The sequence below is a fragment of the Cavia porcellus genome, unplaced genomic scaffold, assembly GCF_034190915.1.
Source record: "Cavia porcellus strain 051 isolate PalLab524CR breed Dunkin Hartley unplaced genomic scaffold, mCavPor4.1 scaffold_1, whole genome shotgun sequence".
Classification (NCBI taxonomy): domain Eukaryota; kingdom Metazoa; phylum Chordata; class Mammalia; order Rodentia; family Caviidae; genus Cavia; species Cavia porcellus.
The window spans coordinates 229074808-229087574 of record NW_026947484.1 but is presented as its reverse complement, the minus strand read 5'-3'; the positions used below and the strand labels follow the sequence as shown (position 1 = coordinate 229087574).

Here is a 12767-nt window from a genome sequence, read left to right as displayed (position 1 = left end):
CTCAAACTTTTGATCCTCTTGGATCATCTGGGAGTATAGGCTTGTTCCACTGTGCCTATGCTTGGCAGTTGCTTATGTTTTTAATAGCACTTTGGTCCCTAATTCCTACGGGAATATATTCTAAATTGAGAATAATTTTGAGTTCCTTGACCTTTAGAGTTTGTGAGCAGGTTCATCTCCGATTTGGTTGTTTTAAAATACTTCTACTATAGTGTACTAATTAAATAAGTTAAAAAAATTAAGCTAGAGACCTTTTACATTAACAAGGCTATTGTCTAATAAATGTTGTTACTTTTCAAAGGGCATACATCACAGAAGGAAGCCATGGAAGTAAGCCTTGATATAACAGCGCTCAGCATTCTCCAACAGCCAGAAAAACTTCAGTGGGAGATTGTTGCAAACGTGCTTGAGGATACTGTCAAAGATCTTGAAGAACTTGGGGCAAATCCTTGCTTAAACTCTAAGAGTGAAAAGGCGAAGGAAAAGCATCAGGAACAACACAACATTCCCTTTCCATGTTTATTAGCTGGAGGTTTATTAACATATAAATCCCCTGCTACTTCACCCATTAGTAGTAATTCTCACAGGTCACTGGATGGTTTAAACAGAACTCAGGGTGAAAGTATATCAGAACAAGGGTCGACTGACAATGAATCCTGCACTAATTCAGAACTAAATTCTCCTCTGGTAAGGAGGACTTTACCTGTTTTACTACTTTATAGCATCAAAGAATCTGATGAGAAAGCAGGAAAAATCTTTTCACAGATGAACAATATTATGAGTAAAAGTTTGCATGATGATGGTTTTACAGTTCCACAGATTATTGAAATGGAGCTGGATAATCAGGAACAGTTGTTGTTGCAGGATCCTCCTGTGACTTACATTCAGCAATTTGCAGATGCAGCAGCCAGCCTTACCTCTCCAGATTCTGAGAAGTGGAATTCTGTGTTTCCCAAGCCTGGAACTTTGGTTCAGTGTTTGCGACTGCCAAAGTTTGCGGAAGAGGAAAATCTCTGTGTAGACTCAATAACTCCTTGTGCTGATGGAATTCACTTGTTGGTAGGACTGCGGACATGCCCTGTCGAATCCTTGAGTGCAATAAATCAAGTAGAGGCCTTGAATAATTTAAATAAATTAAACTCTGCACTATGTAATAGACGGAAAGCTGAACTGGAATCAAACCTTGCTGTAGTGAATGGTGCAAATATTAGTGTAATCCAACACGAATCACCAGCAGATGTACAGACCCCTTTGATAATTCAACCTGAGCAGAGGAATGTTAGTGGAGGATATTTAGTACTTTATAAAATGAATTATGCTACGCGAATAGTAACTTTAGAAGAGGAGCCAATAAAAATCCAACATATCAAAGACCCCCAGGACACAATTACCTCACTCATTTTGCTTCCACCAGATATATTAGATAATCGAGAAGATGACTGTGAGGAGCCTGTTGAAGAAATGCAGTTAACTTCAAAGAATGGCATTGAGAGAGAAAAAAAGTCTGATATTTCTACTCTTGGACATCTGGTAATAACCACTCAGGGAGGATATGTAAAAATATTAGATCTTTCAAACTTTGAAATTTTGGCCAAAGTAGAACCTCCCAAAAAGGAGGGCACTGAAGAACAGGACACATTTGTTTCTGTCATTTATTGCTCTGGCACAGATAGACTGTGTGCATGCACCAAAGGTAAGTTCTTAGATTCTTTGCTACGGATCTTCTAAAGTCCCTGCATATGGCATTATATGTATATTCAGTGTGAAGTTTCGAGCCATATAGTTGGAGATGAGTTTTTAAAGAATAATGAGATAATCTTTCTATTGTTTTTAAACATATATCAGTATGCAGGAGGTTAGATTTGATTCCCCCTAGTTCCCATCTTGGGGATCAAATCTCACCTCCTACCTAGTAGACAAACATTTTAGTGCTGAGCTGCATACTCATCCCTTTAAGATTTATTGTTTGTTTTTGAGATAGGGTCTCATTATGTGTGTGATGTAGTTCCTGTCCTTGAAGTCACTGCATAGCTCAGGTTGACATTGAACCTGTGGGATCTTCCTGCCTCAGCTTACTGTGTATAAGTATTATGGGCACGTGCTACTGATACAGAGGAAATGTTAGATGTCAAATACATGGAATTTGTGTTCCCCAAAGGTGAAGAACAAATTCTAAGAAACAGTGGATGTTAAGAGTAGGAAAATTTATTGTTGAAAAGGAATGAGAAATAGGTTTGGACAATAGGAATAGTTCCTGAGAGACAGAAGGGATCTTGAGTGGGTTATCAAAGAGCCCATCTCTCAAAGGAAGTTTTATAGAGCAAAATCATGAGGTGGATACAGTGTGTGTCAAAGTTATCAACCAATAAGATTGCAGTTACAGTTACTTAGCTAATATTGATCTAGTGGTAGCAAGGGTAGGTGGCATCCTTAATTTAGGTTGATAATCTATAGTCTTGGCCTTTTCTTTAGTCTTAGCAGTTTAGTCTTTTAGTCTTAGTAGGTGAGAGAGAGAGGCTGGCCCAACCATAGTGAAATAATGGGAAATACCAATAGGGCAATACCAGTAATCCCAAGCCTCCCATCATCCCTTACAGGATTGTGTAGAACTAGCCTTGACTTCCTCAAGGGCCCAGCCCTGTCTGACTGTCCACTTTATTTCTACCTAACTTAGCTATCTATAATACTACAGGTTCTGTAATGAATACTTTAGAGCAATAGTTTAGAGTAATGAAGCCATGAATTAGAAATTCAGACTTTCAGAGCAACCAGAAGCAACTATGGTGTATTAGGTAATTTAGTTTAGTCATCACATCATGTTTCATGCATGTACTTTTATTATCCTTACTTTTCAGATAAGGGAACTGGGGGAAGGAGCAGTTAAATAGTTTCCCTAAGTCATAGAGCTTTATAAATTGCAGAACTAGGTTCTGGGAAGAACTAGGAAACCTGGGAAGTCCATCTCTAGAGTGCTTTAACCACTTAAGAATTCTTTAAATAAAGAATGACCAACAATTACGTATTTTTTCCTTATTATTTTTAAAAAGATAATATAACAGGAAACACATAACAATTTTATCAGATTTATTCAATACAAAAATTGACTGAAATGACACTGATGAGTAACGGTTGGGACAGTATGTAAACAAATGCACTGCCTGAATGATGTTGGGGTAAAGAAAGTGGTTAAACTACTTAACCTAAACTTCTGGAATGTGACAGAAACTAAAGAATTGTTTTGTTTTGTTTGCCTTGGACTCACTGTGAGCTCAGGCTGGCATCAAACTCACAGCTATCCTCCTACCTCAGCCTCCCAAGTGCTGGGACTATAGGTATGCACCACTATACCTAGCACATATTCTTGAATTATTTTGCAGCCTTTAATTTGAAATTAAATTTCAATTAATTAAAAGTTTAATTTGTCATAAATCATCTGAAGTGAAGTTAGGTTTGAGTGAGCTGACTCCAAAGCATATCTTTATTAGACATTAGTATTTCCCAGAAATACAGTAAGGCTCTAGTGATTTAAAGCATGTTAAATATTTAAAGAATAATATTTAAAATAGATGAATGATGTATTGTTAGAGTTTGGGCAATAAGAAGTGCTAGGAAGTAATCATATGATAGAGATTTTTAAATTTAACTGATAGAAAAATAATGTGAATGCTAAACTATTATACTTTACACAATGAGGTATAATGCTTAGTACATATATACATTGTATAATGTTTAATTTAGGTTAAGCATATTTATCTCCTTAAGTACTTATTGTTTCATTGTGGTGAAAACATGCAGAATTGTTCCTTTTTAAAGTGTATGGTATACAACGGTTACGTAAAGGTCCCGTATTATGCACTAATATGCCATAGAGTGCCTGTACTCTTTTTTTCTAACTTCTAGTAACCACCGTTTAAATCAATGTCTGTGAAATAAACTCTTCAAATCAGGTAGTGTTTATCTTTCTGGCTTAATTCACTTAACATAATGGTGTCTAGTTCCATCCATGTTGTGAAAAGCAAGAAGGCTGCATTCTTCTTTTATGACTGCGTTCATCAGTTGATGAACACTTAGGCTGATTCTATTTCTTGGCCATTATCAGTAGTACTGCAATGAATATGTGAGTGTGGATGTCTTTTCAACATTCTGATTTCATTTTCTTTTGACTCTTTCTTGGCAGTAAGATTGCTGGGCCAGTGGTAGTTGTATTTTTAAATTTCTTAGGAACTTCCATGCTGTTTTCTGTAAATGTTAGTAATACTGTAATTGATATACCTACCAACAGTCTGCCAGGGATCTCTTCCTTCCACATCCTTACCAGTACTTCTGTCTTTAGTCTTTTTGATATTAGTCATTCTTACTGGGGGTAAGGTGAAACCTCATTGTAGTCATTTGCATTTCCATGATGATTAGTGCTATTGAGTATTTTTAAAATGTCCCTGTTGGCCAATAGCATATCTTCTAAATAGAGCATGTCTATTTAGATTTATTGCACATTGTAAAATTTCCTTATACTTTTCTTATCATTGCATTTTCAGAATCCCTTATGTACTGTATTCTAGATGTCGTCCCCTTGTCAGATATATACATTTGTATTTTCTGTATGTGGTTTCTGCATTCAGTTGATTGTTTTGCTGTGCAAAAGTGTTAGAGTTTGATGTATAATCCCTTTTGTATGTTTTTGCTTTTCTCCCTGTGCTTTTGGAGTCCTGTCTTGTTTGCTGGCCCTTATACGACTGAGTTGTATATCCTGCTACTCTGTTTTCTTTGAGTAGTTTCATAGTTCCAAGTCTTACATTAAAACTTTTAATCCATTTTCAGTTGATCTTTGTAACTAGTGAGTGATAATGGGTCTAGTTTCATTCTTTTGCATGTGGATATACAGTTTTCCCAGCTGTATTGAAGACTGTCCTTTCTTCAGTGTGTGTTTGTATTACCTTTGTCAAAACTCAAGTTTTGCATGCATGCATAAATGCATGAGTTTGTTAGACTCTCTGTTCTCTTCCACTGGTTTGTGTCTGCTTTTATGCTAATACTGTACTGCTTTTGATTGTTATAGCTTGTAGCGTTTCCTACAGGTAGCGTAATGCTTTCCTGGTTTGTTCTTTTGGTCCAAAAATGACATTGGCTATTTAAGGGTTTAGTGGTTTTATATAATTTCTAGTTGTGTGAAGAATGCAGTTAGTACTTCGGTAGGGATTGTACTGAATTTGTAAATAACTGTGAATAGTGTGGACATTTTAACAGTATTGATTTTTCTAGTTCACAGACATGGGATGTTCTCGTTTTTTGTGTTTTCTTTGATTTCTTTTAACAGTGGTTCCTATATAATTTAGTTGTAGACAGCGTCCACCTTTTTGTTGATGGGTTTTGTTTTTTTGGAGACAGACAGTTTGTAGTCCAGGCTGTCCTTTAGCTTGTTAGCCAGCTCAGGCTGTCCTCAAAGTTCTAGCAGTCCTCCTGCATCAAGTTCTGAGTGCGGGGATTACAGATGTGGACCACCAGGCCAGGTTTTTCACTTCCTTGGTTAAATTTATTTTTATGTATCTTATTAATTTTTTTGGTAGCTTTTATAGATCGGATTGCTTACTTGATTTCTGTTTCTGCATCCTTGGTATTGATATATGGTAAAGCTGTTGATTTTGTGTGTTGATTTTTATATCCTGCAACTTTGCTGAATTCAGCCTTTTGTTCTACCTTTCCTTTCCTTCTTTTTCTTTTTCTTTTCTTATTTCTTTTTGAGACAGGGTTGCACTCTACAGTTCAGGCTGGCTTTGAACTCACTTTATAGCCCAGGTTGGCCTCAGTTGCATTGGTCCTCCTGCCTCAGCCTCCTGAGTTCTGGAATTACAGGTGTGTGCCACCACATCCAGCCTAAATGTAGGTTCCGAGTCTTTTGATATACAAGAAAATGTCTTCTGCAAATGATGATTTGACTTTTTTTTCTTTCAATTTGGATGCCCCTTTATTTCTTTCTCTAGATTATCTGCTGTGGCTACTAAATTGAATAAAAGTGACAAAACTGAAAAACAAAACAAAACAACAACAACAAAAAATGGACATCCTTGTCTTGTTCCAGATGTAGATGCAAAGATTTCTGCCTTCCTCTACTCAACCTAATGTTAGCTGTTGGCTTATTGTTTAAATGGCTTTTATTATCTTGAGGTGTATTCCTTGTGTGTCTGATTTGTTCAGTATTTTTATCATGATGGTTTGTTGAATTGTATTAGATGTTTTGTGTCTTATTTGAAATAAGCATTTTTGTGCTTTATTCAGTTTATATGGTGTGTCGTATTTATTGATATCCACTCCCCCACTGAGTATCAAAGCATGGGCACTCTGTCACGGAGTTGTTGTCACAGTCCTTTTAAAATTTTGTGACAAGTCTCACTGAGTAGTCCAGCTCGTCTTCAAACTTGAAACTGTCCTGTTTCAGCTTTCTGAATAGCTGGAATTACGAGCATACACTACAGCAGCCAATTAATGTGTGTCAGTTGTGAATTTTGAATTGTCTTTATTTTCTTGAAGTCAGATCCTTTGCTCATAAGGAACATTTTTTCTTTTTATGGTGTTGGGAATTAACCCATAAGCTATTTGCACTAAACTATATATTTTAAATGTTGATAAAAGTCTTGCTAAGAAGCTTGGGCTGGGCTTGAACTTGGGATTTTTCTGCTTCACCATACCTGGTAAATAATCTTTTAAATGCATTGGATTTGGTAATATTTTGTTTAGGATTTGTATGTGTGTGTGTTCATCAAGGAGAGTGGCCTGTGATTGTCTTTGTTCTCCCTTCTATTCCCCTCCCCCTGCCCCTCCCCTTCCCTCCTTTTCCCTTCCCTCCTCTTCCTTTTTCTTCCTTTTACTTCCTTTTTTTCAATTTGAATACGGAAATGCTGAACATGACCTCTAATCTTCTAAAATTTTATTTTGTGGCATGGTGTGACTAAGTTGCCCAGACTGGCATCAGACTTGTGATTCTTCTGCTTCAGCCTCCTAAGTATCTGGGATTATAGGCACGTGTCACTATGCCTAGCTTTTCTCCCTACTCCTCTCTATTTTTGCAGTACAGGGGATTGAATCCAGAGCTTTCTTACAGAGTTGTGTCTCCAGCTCTTGTATTACTTTTATTTTGAGCAGCAGTTTGCGTAGGTGAACTTGTGTTCCTCAGCCTCCCAGTGTACTGGGATTATAGGGATATGCTGTGTGACCTGCTGCCGTGACCTGCTTTGTATCGTTCTTTTAGTCTTTCGTTTATTTTTGCTATGACCGTCACTGTTTTTTTCCTTTCAGTAATTTTGGATCTAGTTCTTGTTTTTCTGGTTCTTTGAGATGCAGTGATAGGTTGCTTATCAGAGATTTTTCTACTTTTTTGATGTGAATGTTGGTTATTATAAACTTCCCTCAGTTCTATTGCTAGATCTCCTAGATTAGGTCTGTTGTATCTCCACTTTTGTTTGAAGAAGTATTTAAATTTTCCACATTTCTTCTGGATCCGCTTATTATTTAAAATAAATTATTTTTCGTATATTTTGTATTGTTTCCAAAGCTTTAAAAAAATTTTTTTTTTGGCTTCTGATTTCTAGCTTTTTTGCAAGGAATAAAAGATCCTTGATGTGATTTCAGTGTGTTAAAAATTTGTTGAAACTTGTTTTGTGGTTTATCATATGATCTCTCCTGGAGAATATTTTGTGTACTGATGAGAAAAATGTGTGCTCAGTAGCCATTATATAGTTGTTATTTTTCTCTTACTGAATTGACCCCTTTCATCATTGTATAATGATCTTCCTTGTTTCTTTTCTTTTGACATTAAGTCCATTTTAATTTTTGGTAGAATGTGACTCCTGTTTTGTTCTGGCTTCTATTGGAGGAAAACCTTTCAGTCTGTGTGTAGTGAAGTGCATTTCTTGTAAACAACATATAGTTTTTATTTATTTATTTTTTTAATCGCTTTGTGACTTTTAGGTGGAGAATTAGTCACTTAAATTCAAGGTCATTTGATAAAGTCTTGCTATAGTTTTTATGTAACCCATTTCTAGTTTTGTTGTAGTTCCTTTCTTTCTCCCTCTTTATATAGTCTGCCCTGGTGATGAAATGAATTACTCTAGTAAGGCTTTTTTATTTCTTACTTATTTTATTTGTTTTGTGATAGATTTTGGCTTTATGGTTACCATGAGGCTTACAAAAACATCTTTGACTATAATAAGGTATAATGAAGTTATAGCATCTTAACATGATTATATGATTAAGAACAGAGCAAATGAATAAAAGAAGAAAAGAAAATATGCCCTTAAGAAACCTCTCCAGTTTGCACTAGTAGAACTGAGTTCTACAGTTTCCACTGTTCAAATTGGTGTCTAAGGAAAGAGATTGTTAGAGAATCTTATTCAGCTTCCCTCTTCCTCTGCTCCTGTAATAGGAAGTTTAACCAGATGATTAAAGACATAAAAATGCTGAGAACTTAGCTACTTTGAAAATTATTAATAATAGGTAAGGGTAAGGAAATGATTCTGCTTCATAATTGATAGAACTGTGGGGGACCAGCAGCAGCTGAAAAGATAAGAAGTATGAAATATAAATGACCTTTATTTTGAGAATGTGAAGGGAGACACCCCTGAACCCCTGGGGCGTGGCATATCCCCCCCCAATCTCTCCGTGGAACACTTGGAATGGGGGCATACATGTAGCTTAGGTTGGGGGTGGTGCCTGAGGGGCATTAGGGATGCACAAGTAGCCCATTGGTATTCTTTTGGCAACATAGGTAAATTCCTAGGGGTGGGGAAGATAGAGCCATAGGTAAATTCCTAGGGGTGGGGGAGATAGGACTCCTTGGTTCCGTCTGAGGCTTCACCAGCTGCAGTGCCTTGTCTGGACCAAAACTCTTTCATATCCCGTCTTATGATTATTATTATGAAAAGGAGCAAAGATTTCTCTCTTTACTGCTTCCTGCTGGTAGGGGTCACTGTACTGGGGTTTAGGGGAGTGGACGGGATGACGGTTGATGCCCAGGTAGAAGCTGATGCCAGTTGTTTTAGCCAAGACAACTTCACTGGTGAATGCACGTATGTTAGACTGGAAAAACAAAGAGACAAGATGTTATGAGGAGGCATGGCACTGTCATATTTAAGGACCCAGGTGCGCTAAAGGGAAGGTGCTTTTGATTTGGATATGTCATTATATCAGGACCATGTTGTGGTAGAATCATTGCCACAGTAAGGGAGAATTCTGAAAAATAAGTGTGAGGGTAGGAGGAGTGAAGGTATGAGAGGTGATTACTCCCCCATGTGAAAGGGTAAAAGTTAAGAGGGTAGGTGGGTAAAACTTGTCTCTGGTCCAGGAGTTGAAAAAAATTAGGGGGTGGTGGCTGTATCAGTATAGGGAAAGTAAGGGCCTAGGCTTTTAGGGATGTCACGTTTAACCAAACAGCTGAGGGTAGAGAGAGCTGAGACAGTTGTCACATAGAATGTTATAAAGATGATCTTATGCATGATGTGGGAGTCTTTAGGAAAGACTGTCAAGAGTCGGGCCGTAAAAAGAAATAAGAAATTAGAAACCAAATTGGATAACAAAACATGACAGCCTGAGAGTCGTGGCTGTGAGGCCTTGGTGAGGCAGAGATGAGTAGGCAAAAGGATGGTGAGATCTAGGGCCTGAGTGATGTGAAACCAGGATGGCAGTCTAGCAACTTTGATCACTGTCGAGGTTGGCAAGAATATCAGGTATGGGTCACTGTAACCTGGTTGTAGTCTTTGGAATGATTTGCTGTAACAGGATTTTAGCAAGTATATCAGCAGTTCTGGTTGTGGGAAAGGCTTTTATGTATCCTGAAAAAGTATAAACAAAGTGTTAAGACAAAATTTATCTGCCAGTCTTTTTTTTTTTTTAATTAAGGAGAAAAAGAGAAAAAAAAAAAACAGAAAAAGGGTACAAGTTATACAAAATTTCAGAAAAAAAATAAACAGCAGGAAATCACTAGTTACTGGATTACATATTGTCATCTTTATCTGCCAGTCTTGACCAGGGTGGTCTGAGAAATTGGTGAATAAGAATGGAAGGAGGTGGTCTAATATCATGGAAGAGAGGTTTACTAGTAATAACAGGTATAAACTCTTGAGGGCTCAGTGTGTCTAAGTCAGCCTGTATAAACACAAGGAAATAAAAGCATTTTTAAGATTTAGGACTGTAGAGTGAGTGGTGGAGGGAAGATTTGGCACCACTGGGTGGACTGGGGAGAAGCAGTCTGGAACCTGCACGAAATAGACCCTGTTTGTAAATGGCATAGGTTGACCTTTAATACCCTTAGAGATCGAGGACTTACTATAGCAACCTGGAAATTCAGGAAGAACTCTGTATATTGGCCTCTATGTCCATAAGTATAGAGAATGTCTTACCTGAGACTTTTAGTGGGACTTGGACTGTGAGACGGACACCCATAAAGGGGGCTGTTGTTGGCTCTGAGCCCTGTCAGTCTTCGGCAGCAAGTGTAAGCAGATCTGTCCTCGATGATTCTGGCAGTGTTGGCATTTCCTGTGAGGGCTAGAAGTTAGGATGGCTTACCCACTCTCTGGTGGCTAGGACAGTCTAGTAGCCCTGGAGTAAGGTCTCAAAGAACGCCAGGATGGGGCACTATCTTGCCCAGTGTCTTCTGCTGCATTTGAGGCATGGTCCATGGCAGGGGGGCCAGGCAGCTCCACCTTGTGTCGGTTTACCTGTCTCCGAACTCGAGGTGTTACAAGTAAGTATGCAGGAGTCAAATATAATCAACAGGGTATTTATAACTTTAGTAATGGCTTCTTATAAGGAGGACAGGTCCAGAGAATTTTAGGAACTGACATGTCTTTATGTCATATATATAAGTATCAGTTTATGTTATTAAAATGTCTAATGCCATCTGATTTTTGGAGGATGGTCTGTTTAATTAATTTTTTTCATCTTTTTATTTAGGAGAGAAATCAGCTACGGTGTCATTTAATGTCAGTTGAATATAGTTAATTATGGCTCGGTGGAGGGCTGAGCTAGGGCAGACAGGCTGGGGAAAGGTTTAAGTTTGGCTTCTGCTGCAGTGTCAGTTTTGTTGTTTTGCGTGCATCATATAACCCTTGTCTTGGAAAAGAGCTAGTGGTTCCCAGCAAAAGGAATGTATATTTATTTTTAATTTTAGTTGTTAAACATCTAGATTGTACATTTTTAAGCGTATATCTGGATCTGAAAGAAAACATTTGTCATGGCTGGAACACAACAAAAGGCAGCAGAAACAATCTGAACTTTATATCTGAAAACACGAACAGCCTCAGATTAGCAATATAATGAGTTATTTGTTGGCTGTGTCTGTGCCAGCAGACAGAATTGCGCTTGAGCTTGGGGGTGGGGACTGGTCCGGGGCGTGTGCAGAGCACGCCCAGCATGGGGGCGGTGCATGCAGAGTGAAGGTGGGGCAAGTGTCAGGACTTAACGCATGCGCGGGGTGGGGGGGGCCTGGAACTGTCATTTCCCCAGAAATGCACGCAGGCAGGTCGGCGGTGCAGCAGGCACATGGGGGCACTGAGCTGGGAGGCAGAGTTGGGACTCAGCAGGGACCTTACACACTGCGACCCTGCGGGGGGGCTGAGCCACCACATGAAGCCGCAGCTGCTCGCAGGGCCTTGCGGATTAGGGCGCGGCATTAGAGCCGAACCTGGGTGGACCTGGGTGGACCTGGAGTACAGCATGAGAGCCGAGATATCGTGCGGAGTTGGGGCGCAGCGTGAAAGCTTAAAGCCTAAAGCAGCCTTGTGCGTATCTCTCAACACTTTTTGGGCTGGAGCGATTGAGAGCTTAAAGTAGCTGCACATATATATCTCTCAACACTGTTTGGGTGCACCTCCCCTCTCGGTGGGGAATGGGTTGGTGCCGGGGAGGGAAAGTGGCAAGGCAACAAAGGGGATGCTGAGAAAGCTCCGAAAGGCTGCAAAGAAAGACACTATTTTCTCTTTAAGTGTAGGGAGGGGAAGGGATCCTGGAAGAGCGATCCAAAACAAAGACTTAAAGATAGAGAGTTTTGTAAACTTCTTGTCAGTGTGATAAACCATAGATAGGTATGGTTTTTTTTTGGGGGGGGGGGACAGGAAGTGGTCCCCAAGATAAAATCTGGTGTGGGGTCTAGCCCATGGAGTTATAGCCAGATGAGGCAGCGGACCAAGGTCTACTAAGTTTAAAGTCGTCACTTTTTACTCTAGACTGATCAGTATTTTATGGTTCCAAAAGCTCATAATAATTGGCTGTCACCAATATACGAGTGGATTTCTCGTGTGTTTAGTAAAAACTCTTGCCCGTGATAACTTAAAAAGCTCTGAAGGACGTGAGAGTCTTTCAGTGTGGACGTAGGCTGGGCCAGGAAGACTGCCTTGGGCTATCTGAACCTAAAGAATGTGAGAGTCTCCTAGTGTAGACACAGGTTGGCCCAGAAAGACCCTGCCTTGGGCTATCTAAGGACATGAGAGTGTCACGCGAACCCATGGAAAAGGGGAGAAAACCTGCCTGGGTCCTGGCTCAGCAGCAATCTCCGGGAGTTGCTCACCTGTAGTAAATTGGGTTGGTGTTGTTTGTGAACCGGCAGTGACAAGTTTACAGCTCCCGAGTGTAGAAATGAGGAATTAATGTAGGATGCAGTCTGGTCCTGGTCCTGAATGGCAGGGGACTCAAGCTGAGAAAGCCCCAGGAGTCTCTCATCTGCCATTCCCTGTCAGGTAACCATATGATAGAACTGTGGGGGACCGGCGGTGGCTGAAAAG

At 39.3% G+C, this 12767-nt stretch overlaps 1 protein-coding gene across 13 annotated transcripts in view; it reads left to right on the top strand.

Annotated features, from left to right (window-relative positions):
• The window catches only part of Birc6 (baculoviral IAP repeat containing 6), a 242185-nt gene that overhangs the window by 61354 nt on the left and 168064 nt on the right, over positions 1–12767 (top strand). For all 13 annotated transcript variants that reach the window (XR_010040847.1, XM_063230115.1, XM_063230081.1 and 10 more), the window contains exon 10: positions 302–1693. Coding sequence is in view for 12 of the 13 variants with exons in the window: in XM_063230115.1 (XP_063086185.1) it covers positions 302–1693 (1392 nt within the window). In the remaining variant the exon portion in view is untranslated. The remainder of the gene's footprint in view (positions 1–301; positions 1694–12767) is intronic.